At 53.0% G+C, this 22,549-nt stretch overlaps 11 protein-coding genes across 11 annotated transcripts; 5 read left to right on the top strand and 6 right to left on the bottom strand.

Moving 5' to 3' along the window:
* Positions 1 to 425: 425 nt before the first annotated feature.
* On the top strand, positions 426 to 1,724 carry RHO25_004768 (uncharacterized protein; the record flags this gene model as incomplete). Its single annotated transcript, XM_023595681.1, has 1 exon — positions 426 to 1,724. One exon carries the CDS (start codon positions 426 to 428, stop codon positions 1,722 to 1,724), a length of 1,299 nt encoding a protein of 432 aa, XP_023456625.1.
* A 361-nt stretch (positions 1,725 to 2,085) lies between these two features.
* Positions 2,086 to 4,131, bottom strand: RHO25_004767 (uncharacterized protein; the record flags this gene model as incomplete). Its single annotated transcript, XM_023595680.2, has 1 exon — positions 2,086 to 4,131. One exon carries the CDS (start codon positions 4,129 to 4,131, stop codon positions 2,086 to 2,088), a length of 2,046 nt encoding a protein of 681 aa, XP_023456624.1.
* A 1,612-nt stretch (positions 4,132 to 5,743) lies between these two features.
* Positions 5,744 to 7,201, top strand: RHO25_004766 (uncharacterized protein; the record flags this gene model as incomplete). Its single annotated transcript, XM_023595679.2, has 1 exon — positions 5,744 to 7,201. One exon carries the CDS (start codon positions 5,744 to 5,746, stop codon positions 7,199 to 7,201), a length of 1,458 nt encoding a protein of 485 aa, XP_023456627.1.
* Positions 7,202 to 7,801: 600 nt separating this feature from the next.
* On the top strand, positions 7,802 to 9,592 carry RHO25_004765 (uncharacterized protein; the record flags this gene model as incomplete). Its single annotated transcript, XM_023595678.1, has 1 exon — positions 7,802 to 9,592. One exon carries the CDS (start codon positions 7,802 to 7,804, stop codon positions 9,590 to 9,592), a length of 1,791 nt encoding a protein of 596 aa, XP_023456626.1.
* Positions 9,593 to 9,744: 152 nt separating this feature from the next.
* Positions 9,745 to 10,418, bottom strand: RHO25_004764 (uncharacterized protein; the record flags this gene model as incomplete). Its single annotated transcript, XM_023595677.2, has 2 exons — positions 9,745 to 10,162; positions 10,249 to 10,418. The coding sequence occupies 2 exons, from the start codon at positions 10,416 to 10,418 to the stop codon at positions 9,745 to 9,747; spliced, it is 588 nt and encodes a 195-aa protein (XP_023456629.1).
* A 666-nt stretch (positions 10,419 to 11,084) lies between these two features.
* Positions 11,085 to 12,992, top strand: RHO25_004763 (uncharacterized protein; the record flags this gene model as incomplete). The annotated part of the gene is made up of 3 exons (XM_023595676.1): positions 11,085 to 11,303; positions 11,357 to 11,799; positions 11,855 to 12,992. 3 exons carry the CDS (start codon positions 11,085 to 11,087, stop codon positions 12,990 to 12,992), a joined length of 1,800 nt encoding a protein of 599 aa, XP_023456628.1.
* A 38-nt stretch (positions 12,993 to 13,030) lies between these two features.
* Positions 13,031 to 16,160, bottom strand: RHO25_004762 (uncharacterized protein; the record flags this gene model as incomplete). The annotated part of the gene is made up of 5 exons (XM_023595675.1): positions 13,031 to 13,726; positions 13,777 to 14,078; positions 14,141 to 14,216; positions 14,265 to 14,302; positions 14,426 to 16,160. 5 exons carry the CDS (start codon positions 16,158 to 16,160, stop codon positions 13,031 to 13,033), a joined length of 2,847 nt encoding a protein of 948 aa, XP_023456631.1.
* Positions 16,161 to 16,550: 390 nt separating this feature from the next.
* RHO25_004761 (uncharacterized protein) lies at positions 16,551 to 16,886 on the bottom strand (the record flags this gene model as incomplete). The annotated part of the gene is made up of 1 exon (XM_023595674.2): positions 16,551 to 16,886. The coding sequence occupies one exon, from the start codon at positions 16,884 to 16,886 to the stop codon at positions 16,551 to 16,553; it is 336 nt and encodes a 111-aa protein (XP_023456630.2).
* Positions 16,887 to 17,803: 917 nt separating this feature from the next.
* Positions 17,804 to 18,982, top strand: RHO25_004760 (uncharacterized protein; the record flags this gene model as incomplete). Its single annotated transcript, XM_023595673.2, has 1 exon — positions 17,804 to 18,982. One exon carries the CDS (start codon positions 17,804 to 17,806, stop codon positions 18,980 to 18,982), a length of 1,179 nt encoding a protein of 392 aa, XP_023457009.1.
* A 205-nt stretch (positions 18,983 to 19,187) lies between these two features.
* Positions 19,188 to 20,672, bottom strand: RHO25_004759 (uncharacterized protein; the record flags this gene model as incomplete). Its single annotated transcript, XM_023595672.2, has 1 exon — positions 19,188 to 20,672. One exon carries the CDS (start codon positions 20,670 to 20,672, stop codon positions 19,188 to 19,190), a length of 1,485 nt encoding a protein of 494 aa, XP_023457010.1.
* A 492-nt stretch (positions 20,673 to 21,164) lies between these two features.
* Positions 21,165 to 22,391, bottom strand: RHO25_004758 (uncharacterized protein; the record flags this gene model as incomplete). Its single annotated transcript, XM_023595671.2, has 3 exons — positions 21,165 to 21,263; positions 21,315 to 21,974; positions 22,035 to 22,391. 3 exons carry the CDS (start codon positions 22,389 to 22,391, stop codon positions 21,165 to 21,167), a joined length of 1,116 nt encoding a protein of 371 aa, XP_023457017.1.
* Positions 22,392 to 22,549: the final 158 nt, after the last annotated feature.

Below are 22,549 nucleotides of genomic sequence, written 5' to 3'. Positions count from 1 at the left end.
CGCTATTCTTGATCGACAGGCTGAGCTAGCGTCGATCCTTTCCGTCTGCGACACGATTTATGTCGTTCGGCGAGCGACCATGTGATGTTCCTTGGCGCTCACCACAGAAACTGTCACCTACACGTGCAAGTGGATCCTACGCACGCTTCCGCACGTGTGATTTTCGTGGTGGGTGTCGCGTGCAGTGAGTTCGATCGCGCGTGACTAGAGCTCCGATACCAACGGTCCAAAGTCAGCTTGCAGCCTCTCTCGGTCGGCGTGCGGCCAGCGGCACCAGCGGCACCAGTGGAAACGACAGATGCAACACAGCACAAGAATGCTTCGATGGCCGCGAAAAGAAGCTCATCATCGTGCTTGTACACGTCTAGGCTCTTCTTCGATCGCCATCGTATCTCTCGATCTTTGAAGACCCCTCCAGCCTCAATATGAGTACCTCCGCATCGCAGCAGCAATCTTCGCGGCCCAAGCTCAAAGACGCTTGCCAGCGTTGTGCGGCTAGCAAGGTCAAGTGCGACCACGCTCGGCCCACATGTGCACGCTGTGCCAAACGCAATTTGCCATGCGAGTACCGACGCTCAAGACGCATGGGGAGAGTGCCAGCAGGTTCGATGGAAGAGCAAGATCCAAAGTCCATGCCCAGTTCGGACCTTGTACAACGGCAGCAATTTTCGACTTCTGGCGCAGATTCCTTGGATGCACTCAACCAGAATATGGACTGGTGCATCGATAATTACGACACCAGTGACTGGTTCAGCGATGATCTTTTCACAGCAGGTGGTGCAAACAACACAGATTGGGAGGCCATTTTGAAGTCGTTAAATGCCGAGACTTTGATGCCACCCACATCCGGAGCACCTGTTGCCCCGATGATGGGTTCTGATTCCATTCCACCTCCACCACCAAGCTCTCAATCGGGTTCTGAATCTGCTCGGTCACGAAAGATCTCAACTCTCTCTTCCAACAGCTCGTCCGCAGGCACTGCTTCTTCTGGCGATGATTCTTATCTGTTCTCCGACTGGTCTGTCGGCACCGATATGACAGATCCAAACGACTTCAAATTCGACGACATGCCACTTCTTACTGCCCCTTCGCCGCCACTCACATGCTCCGAGAACGGCGACAACAGCGATTGTCTTTCAACAGCGCTTCGATTCATCATCCATCTCTCACCCAGTGGATCAAATGCATGCGCCCTGAGCTCAACAAACGCACCAGATGGAAAGAGCGTATATGCTGCACCGACGCCCGAAGGAGTCCTTGAGGAGAACAAAAACATTCTCGAATCCCTGCAAACAATTCTTGGCTGCTCATGTACTCAGGAGAATGAGTCGCTCCTCGCACTGATTGCTCTCGCCATCCTGAAGCTCCTCACATGGTACTCCCGCGTAGCCAAAGGCGACATGGCACCAGGCCAAGATGCAATGCAAAGCAACTGCGAGGCTGCACAAGCAGTACTGAGCGAGTTGCATGCGGTGCGGAGACTCATTCACAGCTGGAATTTGCGCTGCTCCACATTCATCGAGAATAGTGTGCCAGATGGTTCCAGGCATAATTCCACTGGGAGTCTAGTGAGCTCCGCCGCCGGCTTGACAGGACAAATGGGTACGCTTTCAGGAGGTTCGGCATCGCTGTTGGGACATTCTCTGTCCAAGTTGCAGCTAGATTTGGACACGGGATTGAGGAAGGTGTCGGGAGAAGCCATTGAGATCCTGAGAGGGTGGTAATTGGCTGTGAATATGATACCAATGAAGATGAGACCACAAGGCATTTTAGCAGGTTTGAAGAACATTGAGCAGTTCAGAATTCCCGTTTTGGGTGGTTTGCATAGGCCAGGCGTAGCCATAGCACAAATCAGGTTGATGATTGGCTGGAATTCAGTGTCGTCCCTGACATGATTTTTCGTTTTCGAATGTTGCTTAGTTGTGCTTCCTCCGAAGCTCGGGCTGTAGGCGCACTCCGAGGTCTTCTCTTCTCGTTCTTGGAGCGGCAGTGCACGTGAGCTGCCTGGTCATCAAATGTCGCAGTGTCGAAGGAACCCTTTTTAGAGAGGGGCCAGAAGAAGGAACAAGATCTATATTCGCTACGCTATGTAGTAAATGCTTCTTCGATGAAATCAACACAACCTTCCTGCATGACCGACCTGGTCGCAGCTCTGACACAGTCCGCAAACATTCCAGGTCCACACACTGTTACGCCGACAGCACCAATCCTTTGCTCCAGCTCTGATGTGACGATCTCCTTGGGCACACAGCGTCCCCACGACACTTGCATGTACTCACCATAGCTGGGCACGTACTGCGTGACGCCACCCGCTCGTGTGACATACATGTGGATTCGCAAGACGCCTTTGGCATCTTCGCCAAGGAGGTCCCAGATCTCGATAATCCACTTGCTGATCCACTGAATTGTCTCAAAGTCGCGGACGGACCACACTAGCAGTATTTTCTGTGCGCTCGCAGTGCCTGCTCGATACTGCCGTACCAAGTAATGGACGCAGTCGATGCAATGCGTTATGCCTACACCGCCGGCAAAGAGGACGACTGTTCCATAGGAGCTGAGAGTGTGGTAGCCACCATAGGGACCCTCAATAGCACCCCAGGTGCTGAATTGTCTTTTGGGTTGTGCACTGGCCTTGTCATACAAATGTCTCGTAAAGCCTTCTCGCGCTTTCACAACCAGGCTGACGGAGCTGGCATTGACGCCTTTCATGACTGGATTCGACGTTTTTCGAGTGGCCACCGCGGTGTTTTCACAGCCCTCGGTAGTCTGCACTTCGGCAATTTTGTTTCGGCGCAGGAAATTTGATAGCTTCATGCACGATCGCTTTTTGCTCAATTCAACGAGAGTCTTCTCGTCCAGTGACTCGTCTTCCGGACCAGGCAACTTCTGTTCATCGTCGCCACTGCAGTCAGTTACCCATGCTACAGAGAAAGGGTGGCTCGAAGCCAGAGACATGTTAGGCATGTAGACATGCACATGACATCCAGGCTTCCAGCGCCAGGACCGACTTAGATGAAAAGTAAGCAGGCATGCTTCTGCTGGAAGAGCCTGGACGCTGATTCTCGTTACTGCTCTCGTGCCCCCAAAGTTGAAGTACATGATTCGGAAGGTGCGCAATACCCATTCCAGAATCCAAAGCAGGAAGCACAACTCAATATACATGACAATCTCAAGACGTGCTTTGTCCAGGTGGATGTAGGTGCCGATCAAGCCCACCAAGACCAGTATCCTGTGCGAAGCGATGAATGTCTCGTAAAAGGCATGTCTCAAAGGTGCGAATGCGGTCAATGAGATCGTGGCGAAGGCGCAAACGGCCAATAGTCCAAATGCAAAACTCGTGCTTGTGGCCAGCGAAAGTTGTACTTGCTCGAATCCGCCACTCTGAAAGGCGTTGATCGCCCACATAATAGCATGCAGGAGCGCCTCGAGCGTCATGATTCGGGCACACCATCGATGGAATAAGTTGAAAGTGTCGTATGAGATTCGCAGCAGCGGAATCAGAGGATTGTTGCGTAAGGCGAAGAGGATGGTCGGGATGAGGTTCCAGGCTGCCAACACGCCGAAGCGACCACGAAGTTCGGCGACGAGTGCAGCAGGTGGCATATGATGCCAGTCTACCGCGACACAATATGCGATATTGCTTCCCAGATAGAGGACAAGTAGGACGGCGTTGTATCTTGTTGGTAGGCCACCAATCGCGAAGCCTTCCGAAAGACGAATCGCTTCCTTATGCCGTGTCTTGAAAAGCGGTGCGAAGACGATGTGGCGCTTGATCCACGGCCAGAAGAATGTGAAGTTGTGCATGAAACGTGACTGCACTTCCGGCGAGCCGTTGACGGTACGTTTTCTTCGGTAGTATGCGTGGTAGGTGTGGAGCCATCTGTAGGCCAGGGTGAGGGCCATGAGTCCCAGTAATAATGCGATGAGGATATGCACGTAGAGGTAGTTTCTGGGCTGGTTGGTCCCTTGAAGTCCATGGCTGTAAGGTGTTGCTGGGTGACTTGAGTTGAGCACCTCTCCCCAGCCTGTGACGCCACCATAGTAGGCTCGTTTGAGTTCGCCCAGTCTTGAGTGATCTCCTGATGCTTCCATATCGACAACGATCTCGAGGACTCCATTGCGTGTGTGCATTCCTTGAGGGAGGAACGTGGTGGTTGTGACCAGCAACAGTGTCTCAGCGAGCAGTCATTGGAACATGGGCAGCGATCGCCGTGCAGAACGTTGTGACAGGTTGATGCTGCACGAGATGCCACGAGGCGTCCTCATGTTGCGGTCCGAGTTCTTGGCCATCGTGTGTAGCATGCCGTGATAGGCATCCTTCGTGCCCGCAACACGTTTCCGAGGCCATGATTGTCCGTGTGTGGAAGGAGACAGAATCAGCTTGGCCGAGACTCGGTCCGTGATGTTAGTCAGCTCCGGACTGGCCATGATGGCATGCGTTTCGCCCACATTGATGGGTGCCGGAGACAAGGTCCGATAGGTGCTGGGTGTCGGAGTGAATTGAGTGAAGGACATCACGTGGTGAAGCCTGTCTCCGAAATGGGTCGGAGGCTTGGTGTTTATGCTGTCGGAGAAAGCAGTATTATACTCGTGATGAAACACCACTCCCACCTTGTCCTTACAACCACAACTTACGCAGTCAAGATGATGATCACGCCCTTGAATCATCCACTTCCAGGCCTGAAGGCATCTCTGGTCGCTGGCACAGCTCCACGATCAGAAACCGGATCGACGGTCCAGCAACCCACTGAAGGATCTCGCTGGCCGCATTGGCAGCTCAAAAACGGGTATGCCCAGAGCATGACGATGATGTTGTTGTTGAAGACGCGTAGCGCAGTGGACGCGACGACGACGACGCGCTGGAGTTAGAGTTGGAATCCTTGGCTTTTGCACGTGATCCGGGGAAATGTTCGCTCTGCGAGTCCGAGATCGACACAAACCTTCCTTCGCAACATCGAACCTCCGATACGGCGATACCCCAACCCACCGAGCAAACAACTACCTCCGGGAACCCGTTGACTTGTTGGTGACAAGCTCCAAGCTTGCGGAACGGCTCTTGAGCTTGAAGCCTGACACTGCAGATGCTGCGAAAGACGAAGATCAGCGTGGAGTGAATGATTATATGGACAACAGCGAAGCCATTGGGTGCAGGCTGATCACGAAGATCAGTTCTTGAAAATGGATAGAGACCTCCAATGGAAGACTCCTCATCACGTGCGCATGGCTATCAAGCCTTCATTTTCCTTGACGGCAGCTCAAGGTTTGCTAACTTAACGAATATGGGAGCAGCTCGCCATGCTCTGTGACGATGACTCTTGCTCCAGGACCGCGCGATGCGTGGGTGATTCTGTGGCAAGCAGTTGTCGCAGTGGAGAAAGAGTCAAGAAAGCGCGGATTGAACAGCAGCGGAAGTGGCGGCTTTCGTTCCGCATGTGAACGCCAAGCGACAGAGCGTCATCCTTGTCAAAGTCGTGAGGCTTCTCCCGACTTGACTCTATCAACTTTGCCAAACATGGCAGTCAGATTCGAATTCCAAGCGTCCAGTCCTGCGATGCGGAGTTCAAGCTCGTGGTAAGCGGAAAGGTGAGCATTTGCAGTGATGCGCCACTTGATGAAACGTCACACGTATAAGAATTCTCTGCCCGCTGCAAGCATGGATCATTCAGCATTCACGAGCAGTGTCAGCGTCCGCGTTGTCACATAACTTTGCGCTACTCACAGAGTTCTGAGCTCCTTGTCCAAGATGAACACGCGCACTGAAGGCTTCCAGTATACCCCAGAAGCTGGCCTCCGACCTGGACTCCCAACTCTGGGGGCCATCCAGCCTCAGAAATCCATCACTCGGCAGTCCCACGATGTGATAGTCATCGGCGCAGGATATGCCGGTCTCACGGCCGCTCGCGATTTGACCACTTCCGGCCTCAAAGTCCTCCTCATTGAAGCTCGAGACAGGATAGGAGGCCGCACTTGGTCTTCCAACCTGGGCGACTACCCCTTCGAACTTGGAGGCACCTGGGTGCACTGGAATCAGCCTCATGTCTACAGAGAAATCTCACGCTACAGTCTGCAAGAAGATCTGGAGAACAGTCATGATCTGGACAAAGGTGTGAACTCGTTCATGTTGCACACTGGTGGACAGACGACAAAGTACAGCCGGGCTCAAGAAGCAGAATTGAGCAACTCTGCGCTTCGCAAGCTGGTGGACGTCGATGGTGCGTTTGGGAGAAAGACCATTCCCATGCCAGGTGCAGCGAACATCGATGCTCAGCTGGGCAAGTATGACAACATGTCGATTGCAGACCGGCTACAGCAAGTTTCGCTCACAGAGGCAGAGCTGGCTGTCATTGAAGGCTTTCTTGCGATTACTTGTGGCGCCAAACTGGAAGACGCAAGTTTCGGTGAGCTGCTTCGCTGGTGGGCTCTGAACAATTACGACATGCAGCTCTTCATGGAACAATGCTTGACGTACAAACTCCGATCTGGTCAATCGAATTTTGCTCGAAAGTTCTTTGATGAAGCTCAAGCCACCGGGAATCTTGACTACATCTTCAGCGCTCCTATCACATCAGTACAGGACTCAGATGCCTCAGTTCTCGTTCGCACAAGCACGAACGAGTACCAGGCCAAGCAAGTCATCTGCACAGTTCCACTGAATGTGTTGAAAGATGTCGAGTTCTCCCCGCCTCTGGACGCAGCCAAGTTGCGCGCCTCGCAGCAAGGCCACGTCAACCAGGTCTCCAAAGTGCACGTTGAAGCAGCTAATCCTGAACTTCGCTCGCTTTCCAGCACGATCGCCCGGCCATTCGACAGGCTCACTTACACTTTCGGAGATGGCACTACTCCAGCAGGCAACACACATCTCGTCGCATTTGGCAGCTCCTACGAAGGCGTACACCTGCAAGGCGAGGAAGACATCAGTGACACTGTTCGCGCTCTACAACGCTTCGCTCCGGAGATGGATGTCAAACGTGTTGTATTTCACAATTGGTCACGAGATCCCTACGCACAAGGTGCTTGGGAGTGGTTGAGACCAGGTATGATTGCAGATCGTGCGATCCTTGATGGCCTGCGAAAGAGGCAAGGAAACGTACACTTCGCAAATGCTGATTGGTCATTCTTGTGGAGAGGCTTCATTGATGGTGCTATCGAAGATGGCGCAAGAGTCGCATTGGACGTACGAAAAAAAGTTTTGGGATGGTAGGCAGCGGATACTGATATCTGTCAAACATTTATTTCACCATATTTCACATCACATTCAGCTCCAAGGATCAAAGCCTCCGAGACTGAATAGCATTTGCCAAGTCTTTCCGACCAATTCCTGCTTCTTTGGGAGCTACTCAACGAATCTACAGGTCTACCGAGGCAGCGAAGTTGGCCGCTGCGAGGATCTCAAGGACAATAAGAAAACGGTGACAATACGCCCAATTGTCCGCAATGGCCCGTGCACGAGTCGTGTTTGCCTGCGCATCAGCTCTCGGCCTTCGCAGCAGGACCTCCACCTAGAACCTCTCCATCTTCGTGTAATTGTCATGGACTGCACTGAAGATGATCCAGACTCCAGAACAGACGTTCTCACAATGGAAGCAAACAAAGAAATTGCTAATTTAATCCTGCAATACGCCATCGAATCTCGACCGTCATTGTCCAAAGGCACATCGCATTGTCCATAGACCCATCTCATTGTCTCTACCCCTGTCAGAAGAAATGAGGCTATTGTCGCAGGAGCTCGAATAGCCTACAAGCAGGTATATGAAATAGAGATGGCGTTCCTGGTGAGAACTGTAAGTCATCATCACGCACCATGGCACGCAAGGCGAAGACGAGCACGAGTGCTCAGCCAAAAGCAGCGCTTGCAAGCAAGCAGAAAGCGACCAGGCAACCTGCGCAGCCCGCTGGCAACAACAGAAAGCGAAAGGCTCCTGCGAGCGAAGCTGCTGCACCTCCACCGAAGAGAGCTAAGGCAGCCCCGAAGACGAAAGCTTCCGCTTCTACGAATCAAGCTGCTTCTTCCAGAAAGCCAGCCAAGGCAGCTTCGAGGCCGGACACAAGGCCGAAGCTGCCTAGAGGTTGGGTCTACGCTGGAGATCCAGGTGATGATGGACCAGTCGATGAGAATCCAGGCGATGGAAATCCAGGTGATGATGATCCAGGTGACGAAGATCCTGGCGACGAAGGTCCAGGCGGTGATCCGACCCCTCCCGATGACAACGGTGACGACGACGGCGAGGACGGCGACAATGACGAAGACGACGACGACGACGACGACTCGAGCGATAATTCCTCGCAAGACGAAGATCTCGACGAATCATACAGGCTCGCAGCCATCGCGCAGTTCAAAGCACTGAAACTCTCCAGGAGGAATTTTCGGGGAAAGGAAATCGCCAATTTGTTACCCTTCCTCGAGAGCATGACTCTGCCTGCTTCCAATAAAATCCAGTACACAGCGGCACGACCCAGAGAAACGAAGAGCAAGCAACTAGACGCCTATATTCTGAGCAAAGAAGACGCCCATATCCTTCTCAAAGGAACGAAATCCATCTGTGCCCCCGTATTTATCCTAGGCGGAGCCCCAGACGTCTGCGATTCTTCGAGTCGTCCTATCGAGCAAGCTCTAAACACATGGTTTCTCGATCCCCTGGAAAATTACACCTTCCATGATTCCCAAGGCAAAGAAAGGACACCCAACGTCCAAAAGATGCGAGAACACTTCCTCTCGTCAGACGGAAGTGGAGAGCAAGACAAAGGCTATCCCTGGAATCTACGTGACATTCTCAACCCCATGGCTCAGCAATGCCTTCCCACCTTCGCCCAATCATTGAATTGCAATCTCCTCCGCGACATCTACCGCATCATTCTCCAAGTCAGCGACGAGCTCATCTGCCCCGCTGATTGCCCCAAGCGGACGAAGACCGACCAATGCTGTGACGGAAACGGAAACAACCACGAAATCACCTCCAACGAACTCTTCCAAGTCTCAGCAGCCGCACGAGAACACGAAGGCACACTCATGATTTCCGATCCTGGCTCCATCACAGGCCCACACTGGGACCGCTGGTGCCTAGGAACATACATCTCCTGTCACGAAGGCGAAATGGGACTCGCATGGCTCAGTCATCCTTCGACCATCGAAGAGCACAAAAGATGGACAGACACTTCCAAAAATGGAAAACCCGAAGGTAACTGGCTATTCAAAGTCTTTCGCAAAGGTGATGCAGTCTATATGCCACCTGGAACTGTGCATGTTGTTTTCCGACTTCCAGAAGGAGAGCAGACAATGGCTACGGCTGGCCACTTTTTGAGGAGATCGACAGACTGGAAAAATTGGTTGAAAATGCTCGTGCATGAGAGAGATACGCACATTGCGAGGGAACAAGAAGAAGCTGGGAGTGGTGATTTGACTATATTTGGTCCGATTGTGAAGACGTTGAGGTTTCTGCTTGATCAGGTGAAGAGTGATGAGGAGGTTGAACGGTTTGGTGGGAAGCAGAGAGTCAAGGCTGCGCGAAAGTTGCTGGCAACTCTCGAGCGACAAGTGTCAGAGATTTTGGCTACCATCCCCGATGTGGGCGGCCAGGATGATGGCACTGAGTAATTTTCCGTACTGATTTCATTGACGCTTATTGCCATTGATTGTTGTACCTTTTTTACGTTGTTGTTACAGGCAACGGCAAACTTCTGTAATGTTACAATAAAAGAACAAAAGAAGCAAAACATCCATACTCATACAAAAACAACACCTCCCCATCAAGGCAATCCTCCCGGCCACGGCACATCCCTCGTCCCCGCCATAAAATTATCATGCAACATATCCACATACTTAATCTTCGTCTCACTCAAATCCAATCCCTCCTGCGGCTGATCAATCGTCAAAGCATTCACCGTAAACAAGTCCACCATCTGATCGCCCATAGGATATCGAGCTTCTTGATAAACATGAGTCCCGCAATCGCGACAGAAATACTTGCTGCCATTCTTGGCGTTGGGCGGATACTTTGCGAGCTCGGATTTATTGTTCGGTTCGAGGAGTTTCCAGTTTGTTGCGGGTTCGTTGAGGTAGTAATTGCTCATGCCGAGTTTTTGGCAGAAGCTGCAGTTGCAGCGGTTGACTTGGAAAGGAGTTTCTGTTGAGGGTTGGGGGATTGTCATTTGGTATTTGATGGAGCTGAGAGATGTCGTTAGGGTCTGCGGTTTGTCTACGGCTGGCTTGCACGAGGCTTGTGCAGTCGTGCAGAATGGTGGCTTGCTTACCCGCAGTGACATGCTCCATGCACTTCGAGCTTCTCGTCGCGTTTGGGAGGATCTGGCGTGGGAAGTCCGGTGCGCGAAGTGGCGGAGACAGCTTTGATGGCAGCTTCAGCCGCGGTCTTCGATACCTTGGGCTTGACGGCCGCTTTGGTCTTGGTGATTTTCGTCGGCATGCTGGTTGCTGCAGAGTGGTGTGGGTGGCTGATGCTCAGAAAGGGAAAGCGATGGCAGATACCGGTAAGCGAGAGCTGAGAGGAAGGAAGGAAGGTGTCGTCTTTGTAGGTACCTCCGGAGAGTCGCTATCACCGGCAAGCTTTGGAGCTCATCCTGAAACCGGTTGGCGTCAACATCCTCCCTGCCAAGAATGCCCTTCTATGGACTGGCTGCCTCTGAGCGGCACAGCTCTGATTCCTGCAAGCTTTCCCCACGGAGTCAAGTGTCGTACATATTTGCGGCACTCCAACGCCTGAGTTTCTCTCCAGAAAGATGAAACCGGAGCTTCGCACAATTCGCAAAGCGGTAGGAGTTTTCAGGGCGCGAATAGGAAGCGTCCGTGGCGCGCCCTCCCGCTCTGCAGGACGCGTTAAGCTTCGCGATGGCGTGCAGATCACTCTTGCTATAGCCCCACGCGCCGCACTACTGCAACTTCGCTCGCCGAGATCAGCCATATCGCACACCCTGTGAACCATAGAATGTCCCAAACAACACGCGATAGGAACGGTATATAGCATCGCCACCCATGCAGGTGTGGACATTGTGATCCTCCAGAAAATCATTCAACCCATTCTCGGAGCAAGAAATTTGCCATACCAATTTCCGACTCGTCGTTTGTCGCCGAGATGAAGGCCACTCATAAGCCAAGTGACGCTTCGACTGTCATGAAAGAGGATTATGGTGTCGTCTCTGTGGAGAAATCAGAGAGTGGGAGTGGACGAACAAGCAATGAAGAACAACAAGCTCCATCAAACGCACAATCAACATCATCAGAAGATGAAGAGCAAGGCCAGCTCGATGGCCGATCAAAGGCCGAGATCTCCATCATCATGTTCGCGCTTTCTGTATGTGAAATCATGTCCTGACCTCAATCGAGAATACACCTAACAATCGTCAGTTGGCTTGCTTCCTCGCGGCACTAGACACCAGCATCGTTGCCACCGCACTGCCCGTCATCGCCGAACACTTCCAAGCAGCGACAAGTTACAGCTGGGTCGGATCAGCCTACCTTCTCGCACACGCAGCTGGCACAGGTCTATGGGCAAAATGGTCAGACATCTTTGGCCGCAAGCCATCGCTCATCGTCGCCAACATCGTGTTCTTCGTCGGTTCTCTCATCGCGGCCTTGTCGAACAGCATCGGCATGCTCATTGCTGGCCGAGCGATTCAAGGTGCTGGTGGTGGCGGTTTGGTCACATTGGTGGACGTCATCATTGCCGACTTGTTCAGTGTTCGCACTCGTGGCATGTACCTTGGTATCGTCTCCGGAGTCTGGGCTATTGCTAGTGCTTTGGGACCTGTCGTCGGTGGTGCTCTGACGCAGGGCGCGTCCTGGAGATGGTAATTCTGCAGATCAATCGTGTCTTGAGCATTGAAGCTGACAGTGATTGCACAGGTGCTTCTGGATTAATCTCCCACTTGACGGTATCGCGATCGCCGTGATTGTATTCTTCCTCAAGGTGCAGACTCCTCGCACGCCATTCTGGCAGGGTCTCAAGGCCGTCGATTGGCTCGGAACCTTCTCCATGATCGGCGGCACGCTGCTCTTCCTCTTCGGTCTTCACTACGGCGGCATCACTTTCCCATGGGACAGCGCCACGGTGATCTGCCTCATCGTCTTCGGGATCGTGCTCTTTGCCGCATTTGTCGCCATCGAGTGGAAGTTCGCAAAGCTACCTATCCTGCCACTCCGCATGTTCAAGGCTCGATCAAATTGGGCTTCTTTGCTCGCTGAGTTCTTCCACGCGCTGGCTTCGATGGGAATGTACTTCTACCTCCCATTCTACTTCCAGTCTGTCAAAGGCCGCAGCCCGCTGATGTCTGGTGTTCTCCTCTTGCCCAACGTTGTCGCAACCTCGCTCGGAGCGGCGATGACAGGTGGCTACATCGCTGGCACTGGAAACTACTGGGGCTTCATGGTCGGTGGTTTCGTCCTGATGACTCTCGGTATTGGTCTCTTCATCGACCTTGGTGTGGATTCGAACATGGCCAAGATCGTTCTTTACCAGATCGTGGCGGGTTTGGGAACGGCACCAAACTACCAAGCTCTTCTTGTCGCCCTGCAGACAAACATTCGCCAGGATGATGTTGCTGCCGGCACTGCTGCGTACAACTTCATTCGCGGTCTCGGTGTCTCGATCTCCTTGGTCGTTGGCCAGGCGCTTTTCACCAACGAGTTCAAGAAGCAAGTTCCAGCACTCGTCACCGAGCTGGGCGCAGAGGCTGCTGCACCCTTCACGAGCCACTCAGTCGAAGCTAGCATCCCGTACATTAACCAGCTCGCTGATGCGCCCAAGTACCTTGTGCGGCAGGCATTGTCGGTTGCGCTCAGGAACATGTGGATATTGTACACCGTGTTCGCAGCTGGCGGTCTCGTCTTCAGCTTGTTGGTCAAGCGTTATGTGCTCACTACTGAGCATACCGAGACTGAAGTTGGTCTCGAAGCTCAGAGGCGCAATGAAGAACAGTATAAAGCGGAGCAGCTGGCCAAGAAAGAGGAGAAGAAGATGCAGAAGCAACACGGTGCCAATTGATGATTATGATAGCAAGCAGTCCGCATAGAGCGCCGGTCCTAGCGGTATGAGTGTTTGGTAGGATAAGTCGTCCGCCTCCGAGGTGCAGAAAGTAATACTTTTGGATCCTGATACGTCTTCGGCTCGATCTTCTCAGTCCTCAATGTGGCAGGTTCAGGCAACTGGTGATATCCAGCATTGTTTCTTTTTGCCGAACGCGCGAACCAGAAGCTGATGTTGTCGAAAGCGCCTGCAAACCAAAGACTCACAGCAACGACAATAATTGTCAACGGCGCAGCAGCTGCCCAGTATGCCCATTGTCCTTGCGCCATGTCTCGAATGTCCACGGTATTCATTCCAAACACGGAGCTCACAAACGAGAGTGGCAGGAAGATGATGGTCACGATGGTGAAGACCAAAATAGCAGCCTCTTGTCGGTCTTTGTTAATGTGAATTTCGCTCAAGTGCCATTCCCCAAGTTCGCTGGCACGGCCCTGTAAAGCTTCGAACAGGTCCAGCCTGCCGCTGATGTGCGCTTTGCATTGACGTAACACCAGTTCCTGTCTAGACGTCCCAAGTAGAGGTAGATCAGGAATCTGGCTATTGCAGTCGAGATCTCTGACGCTGGATTCAAAGGAGTTCAAGACATCAAGCTGCTGATTGAGGATTGTGGTGACAGCTTCAATCTCTTGTTGTAGTCCGCGCAACGTCTCTTGATGAGATCGCGTTAGTGGGTCGGCGACTATTTTTGCTTCCTTTGCAGGCATCAGTACTGTATGCATTTCCAAACAAGGATGAGACTCACGAGCTGTCTGCAATAGTCGCTATACGTCTGCGCCACATCCGGTTTGCCATTCACGAAATCTCGAGTCACACAGTCCAGCATGAGTGAGACTATTCCTCGGGAAGAGCAGACTTCGAAATCCTCTATATCGTCTCTTCGCAGACGCAAGACCAGTGCCTTTTCACCTTCTTCTAGCGCCTCTTTGGCGCTGCGGAAGCGGTTGTTCGGTTCCTCCCAATTATCGTAATAGCCTTTCCCAAGCTTGGCCTTTGCAGCGATTGTGAATGCACTAAGAATATGCAGCCAGGCCAGGTAGAATTGCTCTGGAAGCTTCGAGAGGTCGCTGTCAAGCCCGGAAAAAGCAGCCGCGAAGGGAAGAACAAACTCAAACACGCGATCACACAAAGTTCGTGAAGAAATCCTTGCATCATTTCGATGTCCTTCCTTCTGTCGCTGATGCCCTGAGCAATGTTAGCAAACGCCACACCGATGTGCTAGGAAAGACGCACATTTCCATAGAACGTTTCGTCTTCTAGCAGCTCTTTCACTAGAAGCGATCCATTCAAGTCAGCATGGGTTCCAGGAATACATAGCGCCTGCAAATCTTGCCGGGCACAAGGATTCGACACTGCAGTCGCGCCAATGATGAATCAAAGAGAGGGAGACATACGTGCGCCCCAGAACTTCCGTACAATAACATGATCGAACTCCATAGGCCAGAAGAATCCGAAGAGACCTTGGGACAGGGTTGCGATTAGTATCTTGTGCAGCCGGACGAGACGTTCGGCTTTCGTCATGAGCTTCAAATTGTCTTCGGTAGCGGCGGTCTCCTGTTGCTTAAGCCAGCCTTGAATGTCTTCTAGTGTTGCTTCGCCACAACTCAGGTAGCTGCTGCGAGCTACTTTGTGTTTCGCCGAAGAGAGCGACTGGTGCATGCCTTTAGCCAAGCCTGCCAGTGCGTCTGAAGAGCCTTGGGCACTACGCATGCAGATCTTCATGTTCCGGAACTCTTGCCACAAGTTGGTAAGCCAGCGCTCGTGCTCCTCTGAGACTGTACTCCCAGTGGCCTCGCTTCCATGGCCTTGCAGAAGCTTGTACAAGCCCATCGCATGCTTGTAATTGAAGAGTGTCTCGAATTGCTTCGTTCGACGATAGCTCGGGTAAGCTCTTTTCACATGCAATTCTGTGCCACTCTTGAAGCTGTCATCGAGGAGACCATCCCAATTACTGTAATCAACCGGCTTTCCACGATATTTCAATGCGGCGTAGGATTTCTCGAACATGAAATCCAATATACTCTCGCTAAGCAGCGAGGAAAACTTGGGCACTGAGTGCACTGTACTGGCAGGAAGTCGCCATCTTCGTGAATCTCCAACACGTAGGTCAATCCAGTTCTGCGCAGTCTTCTCTTTGCTGCCGTTCACGAATGTGAGATCCTTTCCTACCTGGTTCAAGGATGGTCTGCTGCAAGTGATTAGGGTATCGTCGTTGACGAGTAGACACCACAAATGTGATACATGCAGATAGTGGCCTTGCGGAGTGGACGGAAGTGTAGTGACCGCCTGAGCACGCTCACGAGCTTCATTCAGCATTCGAGAATGAGTCTGTACTAGCGGTCGCGGAGGATGTTCTGGTGAGCCACTCGACAGAGAGGCAATCTGCGCGACAAGAGACTTCTCTAAGCTGAAGAACGGAATGCTTAAAGCACAGACTGAACTCGTCTGTTGAGTTTCCGCGCCGCGCTCTTCGAGATCAACATCGGCTTCGCAAAACGCCTTCATTTCTCGACCTTGCTGGCGCTGCTGCTCGTTGTTCCTTTGCAGTTTCCTGAGCAATTGATTGACGTGCCGCTTCTGCTTTTGGGGTACTACTAGTAGCTTTTGGACAGCTGATTCGAACTCTTCGAAGGACGGCATTGCACGCTCTAGATGTATCCAGCGAAGCATAGGTGGTTGAGCTTTCTTCGCGGGAGGAGTGGACAAGACCTGGATTTCAGCTCCGAATTCGGTTTCGTCGAAAGTGCTTCCTTGCCATTTTGTTGACACGATGTACCTCTCTTGCACTGGACCGAGCCTCTGTGCCTCGCCACGAGGATGACTGTGATCTGAATTTCCATTGCCAGATCCTGCGGAAAGGGCGTCAAGGTCCATGGAATCGTCTGTCTTGATCGAGGGAAGGAAGCTGGTATCGAAATCGAACTCGGATCCTGAAACATCCGATGATGATTCATCGACGCTCTCATCCTCTTCCTCGTCGGATTCTCGCGTAACATTAGACTTACGCGCATATTCCCAGAGTTCTTTCTCACGGAGTGTCTTTTCTCGCTCCCTTTTGAGAAGTTCCCTCTCTGCCTGGAGTTCCTTTTCGAGACGTTCTCGCTCGAGACGTTCTTGCTCTCGACGCATCCGATCGAAACCCTCCCCAGACTCCCTTCGGGACCTTTCGCGCCCAGCTTCCACATCAATGGCTTCAGCGTCCCCTTCGGAAGAAGATTTGCGAGATCGTGATCGCCGCCTAGAAGAGCGACGCCTGGGAGAACGAGATCTAGTATCACTCCTCGTCCGGGATCGTCTCCACCGCACGTAGGTAGGTCTGGGACTTCTGGACCGCGAAGTGTGCCGCCCCCGTTCATAAATTCGCACTACAGGGGACCTTCGCCGTTCTCGAGTAGCGCGTAGGCGGCTAGTATGTTCGAACAAAATCTCGGTCTCCCGTGCGTCCATTTCGCGGAGAATGACATAGTAATTGGGATCATTCTGTATCATGCAGTCAGCCATCAAAATTTCCAGTTCCGCTCATATCACAATCCATGCCTTTGAATACTCCCAGGGAAGATCGTAATACTGCAGAGTCGCCAAGTCGAGATGGTCGCGATGGACTTTGGGATAAGTGGGAATATATCGCGTCGGGTAGGCGTTGGCATTCGAGGGTCTGAGCACATTTCGCGTGGGCAAGGCTTCTTGAGTTTGACGCACGCGAGAGCCAGTATTTGTGCGAGTGGCGCCAACTGCTGCATTCGAGGTACTAGTGATAAGCCGTTTCTTGTTGCCAGAAACTTTGGTGCGCTTCGTGAAGGCGTTGCCTGTTGTACACGCGGCATCATTTTCGTAATCATCATAGCCTTCACGCATGACTACTTGCAGTCTTGTGTCTGAGGGCGTGTTGGGCTGTCTCATCGGCTTCCCGCACGCGTCCGAAGCTGGATGTCGAGGCTGCTGACCAAATGTACAACGCACGAGCTGATCGGTGAGCCAAAAACAATGTGCGGCCGATCTTAAAGGATGTTAGACGGTCGTGTGTGATGTGTAGAACATGAAAGAGAATAGAGAGGCGTGAATCCATCGCGTGTTGCGGCTGATCCGCAGCTGCAGAGATGATGTGGCGCATGTTCGTGCGGCTGAGGAAATGCTTGACATGCTTCGACATTTTCTTGACCACCATTTTCGACATCTTGTTACTCGCTAGGTGGGTCGTGGGGAAGTCTGTAACGAGATATTGGCCACGACTTCCCGTGAAAAAAGGTAGGATGAAGGTGCGTTCCATATCGAAGTCCGCCAACCGCCAAGACGCGGACATAGCACGACCAAGCCATCCTTGTCACTTCAGACGACATCTCCCCTTCTGCCTCAATCATGCTATTTGTTACTGTATAACATCCGACTGCAAAAGTAGCCTGGAAGCTAAGTAACGAGCACTGTGATAGGATGAGCGAAGTTTTACAAGATACATCACTCACTGGTCTTTACATGAGAACCGCACAACTCGGAATGGTTCACAACTCGCATACGTCGAGATTGGTTGCGGTTGTGCACCACAGTCCATTCGATGAGTTGCTTTCCGTGTTGAAATACAGGCGACATGTGAGTCTGCGGCCCCACGAAAGTCAAAAGTTGAAGACCAATCCAGCACCACCCAATAACATTTTCGACTCGCAAAAAATGCCACCTGGTACCTCTCCACAAATCTTTTACAACCAACTGACCTCCCTTCATATCTCAAACCCTTCTTCGAGACCAATCTTGTACCACAACAAGCAAGCGCCGCAATCATGAATCTCAAGCGCCTCCTCCTCATCTTCCTCACAGCAGTCTCACCCGCCGCCAGCCTGAAGATGAAGCTCTGGCACGGCGTACCGAAAAAGACAAATGGGACAGCGCTCTTAGCATGCATCGACGAGATGCACGCCGACTGGTCCGGCAAAGGCAACACCGACCACTGGAACGGCGATGGCTGGGAATGCGGCGGTGCAACCTGGCAATTCAGCCAAAAATTCACACGTGGTCGTCTGAGAGCCACGGCAGTCATCGCAAAATGCACAGATGAACTGATGAAGTCGGCCGAGAGAGGTGAAGCGTGGGTCAAGTGCAAGGTCACGAGGACGCTGGCTCAGGCGTGGTTGGGCTGGTCGCCGAAGGGGTTTAAGATGTGCGATAATACAGGAGGAGCGCCGTGCCAGCTGGACGATGGCGTCTTGTTGAGTGCTGATGGCGGAGCAGCGTGTCGGGCGGAAGGGTACTGTTACGGTGGTCCTGAAGCTCCCAAAGAGGCGAGTGTGAGTACGCAGACGGTCGAGAGGACGGTGACGGTTCCAGGGGGTAATGTCGACCAGCCAAGTCCGACTGGAGAGCCTGCCAGTGAGGGCGCAGGCCCGATATCCTCGCCTGGAGAACCAGACGCACCGACGGCCAGCACCACTACAACGCAGGCGGAGTCGTTCACGTCAGTGATTTCACTGCCAGTTGTGGTCGGACCAGGGCCACCCACGACTTCGACATCGAAACCGACGACCCCACCACAGCCTTCCTATCCCTCTCCTTCGATAGATGCCACGCCACCGCCTCCTTCGAGTTCGGCGTCGCCCCCGCCGACTCCTCCAAGCCCACCATCCGCAACCCCCAACCTCACCACCTCCTCATCGGCCTCCTCCGCGCCTACCGAGACGGTCATATTCATCACTATGACCTCTGGCCAAAGTCCGACCTTTTCCCCTCCAACAGCACCACCAACCTTTCTGCCCTCCACAACCCGGCGCCCAATAATGTCCACCACCATCGACGGAACCCTTTACACCTATCTCAAAGAGGTGACAACGACCATCAAACCGCCGATTCCTATCACGACGACCATCGACAAACAAGTATTGACCCTGATTCCAGCGACCACTCAAAGCACGCCTCATACTTCAGCAAGCTGGGGACGGCACAAGACATGGAGCAGAACGGGGTAGGCGGCACCAGAGCGTGCAGACGGTGATCGGACGTCGGATGGTCCATGTCGGAAGACCACCGCTGGTTGTGTAGGCTTGTCGATAGTATCGTGGGAATCCGCTTCTCTCGCTCGGTTGGTGCGTGTATAGACCAGTGTAAAGATAATTGACCTTGATCCAAAGTCGGCCGCATCCGGTTGTCATTCAAAATCGGTATCAGAACGTCTCATCCAGCAGCTTCAGTCCCCTCCGGCGCACCCTCTTCGGCATCTTTCTCCTCGTCTGCGCGCTCATCGCCTCGCTCCTTGCTCTTGCTCTCCTTTCCCGACCGCTGGTACCATTCCCCATCAATCCACTCGGAGATCTGATCTCGCGCCCTCGGCAACATGTTGTGATAATCCGGATTCTTGTCCGGCGCGAACATGCCTTGATGCGAAGTAATCTCATCACCGGCGATAGGATTTACGCATTTGACCCACAAGCCTTTCGACTTGCTCCGATCGTCAGCAAATTGGCGCACTTGCTCGCTTTCCGCCTCCAGCCTCTCTGACTCCGAGGGAGACTCCGCTGAGAGTTGCTTTCTCCTTTTGGCCTCCGGCTGCTGTTGTGCTGCATCATCATCGTCCGGTCCGACTCTCTTCGTCCCTACTGGACTGTTCGCGTTGTGGTTCTTCATCTTCGGCACGATGCAAAACGTTCTGTCTTCGCCCAAGCCAAGTTGTCCCGCATACTTGGTCTTCTTCGCGGCCTCTTCGCCCAATGCGCCATAAAAGTTCGCGAATCCCACATCATGCGTGCTGGTCAAAGTGACAAGTTTCTCCACTCTCTTTTGTAACTCCGCACCTCGTGCAAGGCAACCCACGAACTCCAAATGGCTGCCGGCCCACGCCAGACCTTGATTGATTTGATTCCAGCTCAAGTATGCCGCTCCAGCAACGCCTGCAATGCCCGCCGCAGCACCAGCGTACATGGCCAACTTGCCCCACTTGAAGCCTCCGCCGTTTCCGGCTGTGGCATTGCCTGCCGCAGGTGGCAAGCCTCTACTGCTCGCATTGGCAATGGGTTGTTGAGTCGCTGCTGCGCTGCCTTTGTTGCCCCAGCCGAAGAAATTCGCGGCCTGGTCGTACGCCTGATATGCCTTGTTTGCGTGTCCGATCTGCTCTTCCGCGCCATGAGCTAGGACTCCAGGACTGATGCCCAAGAATGGAGTGTCGAAGGTCAACACAGCTCTGATACGCGGGAACATCAGTGCCGACGTGCGCGGAGGCGTTGATCTCGCACTCTCATCTCCTGTACCACTTGTGGTTGCATTGGCAGTCGCATTGGCAGTCGTATTACCATTTCCCGTCTCCGCAAAATGTGGCACGACCTCTTCGCTTGCGACACTCAACGCTGCCTCGGCGGCCACGATGCCGCCCATTGAGTGCCCGCATAGTATGACATGTACACTGGGGTCGACAGTCGGACTCGGAGTCTGGTTTGCAACTTCCAAATCAATGACCTTGTTCTGCATCCACTCTTTAAATTTGGCGACGCATTCTTTCAGGTCACCTCGAGTCTCATATTGCGGGTATTGGGTTGCAACGACATTGATGTCGGGCAACGAGTGCGAGAGGAGAGCACGGAGGTCTTGCGGGAAGCGGTGGAAGGTGTGGTCGGTGCCTTTGAAGCCGTGTATAAAGATAAGGAGGAGCGTGTTCTTGGGTGGCATTTCGAATGGTGTTGGAAGTGCGCAGTAAGCGCGCCTGTGGTAGTAGTGTTACATGCTGAGTTGAGAAGCTGGACTGGGTGGAAATGTGGAAAGTCAGGTCGAGGCATGTGAGATCGGCGCATGACGCTGGCCAAGGAAGCTGTGTTGCACATGGACGATAAGGAGAAACGGCAATGTAATGGTAGTAAATGTACACAGAAGGGCTGCTAATGCTATCTGAGCAGCCCGCAAATTACTACAAAACGACAGCCGAGTTCCGCCTCGCCTCTGTTGTCGTTGCTGCGCCCGTGACACGCTCGCTATGCATCATGATCCGGACTCCCATATCCCTCTAGATCGATATGTAGCTATCGCCGCACGTGGCTGCTCTTGTCGTTCATGCCATCCACATGCAGTTCGGGACATCCTAACAACAAATTTCTTTTGTGTCGAGTATTGTACAAGGAGAAGAGTGACCACCCAAAGTCAAGTGATCGAGCTTGCCGTCTGCGCTTAGAATGGTGGAGATGCGGGAGAAACCGAGTCCTGTTGCTCCATGAGTTCTTCGCCTGATGCTTCGATCGAAACTGCGAGGCCGAGCTTTGCAGAGTTCTGGTGGAGATATTAGCAATTGAATGTGTCGTCAGGGGAGAGATGTCATACCTTGACGTGGTCCAGCTCACCAGCGAACGTGATCCTGACGGGCGGTGCAACAACCTTTTCCAACAGACATCCCAGCTTGCCCTGGCTGTCGATCTGTGCGCGGAAAATGGATCGCGAGAACTCATACTTGGTTCCGAAAGTCGCAACGCCCTCTTTTCGTGCTCCGCCCATCATGCCACCGCCGGAGAGACCTGCGAATTGCAAGTTCACGTCGACACCGGTCTCGACTTTATCCATGAGCTTCTTCCAGTAGCTCAATTGCACTCCGCCTTGTGTCAAAAGCTGCGCGCTCGCAATCCAGTCGTCTGCCTTGTATCGTCCCGCATAGCTGACTGCTGCGTCTGGTCCCATTCCACCTCCTGGTTTTGACCACACTGTCTCCATTCCCAGGGACAATCGTGGAGTGACGCTCTGCAAATATGAACCAATGAACATGCCGGTCAGCTCGCCCTCAAGAATGCTGGGGTTGATGCTCTTCAATGATGCAGTGAAATCGTTGCCAGTGTAATCCTGCTCTAGTGACACTTGCGCACCACCTGGGCTCATTCCCGATGCGGGCTGAATCTGTACGGAAGATTTGAAGATAAGGCGGTTCGTCAGGCGTTGGTTCAATCGCGCGGAGAATGAGGCATCCGAGTCGAGCTGCGCTTGGCAGAGTGTCTGCAGCGTTCATGTTAGCTGATAAATGATGAACTAGTCCAGATGCCGTGCTCGACCTACGTTGTTTGTGCCGTAGAGAGCCAAAAAGGTGTAAGGCGACAGCATCTGAGAGCCGCTTGAGAAGGCATGGCTTATTTGAAACAGAGGGTAGATGGAAAAGCTCTTGTTCAATTCGGCGCGCAGGCCGGAAAAGGTCTGGTTGGTGAGGAAGACATCCCGTTGCACCTCTCGCGCAATGCCATCAACGGTGCCCGGATTGCTCAGTCCCAGCGCCGCCCTTCGGTCTTGGAAGGATCGGTATGTGTCGAGGATGCTGTCGAGGAAGGAATTGGTGCGCATGGGCTCGAGATGGGTAATGGGAGTGACCTCGACCTCTGCGGGCAGCGCAGGCTTTTCCAAAGGAGGTGCCGCCGCCATGGTCGCTGTATCGCGGGATGTATCTTCTGCGGCGATGGACTGTCACCGGCGACGACAATGGCACAGATGAGATGGAGGATGGGAGGAGACGGGAGGGTGGAAATGGGAGTCGTGCTGCAATGAAGGCGAGGCGCGTGGCCCTTGAAGCTGTCCGTCAA

The sequence above is a fragment of the Cercospora beticola genome, chromosome 3 (genome assembly GCF_033473495.1).
Source record: "Cercospora beticola chromosome 3, complete sequence".
Taxonomy (NCBI): Eukaryota; Fungi; Ascomycota; class Dothideomycetes; order Mycosphaerellales; family Mycosphaerellaceae; genus Cercospora; species Cercospora beticola.
The sequence above is the reverse complement of the archived record's forward strand: the minus strand, read 5'-3'. Positions and strand labels throughout refer to the sequence as shown.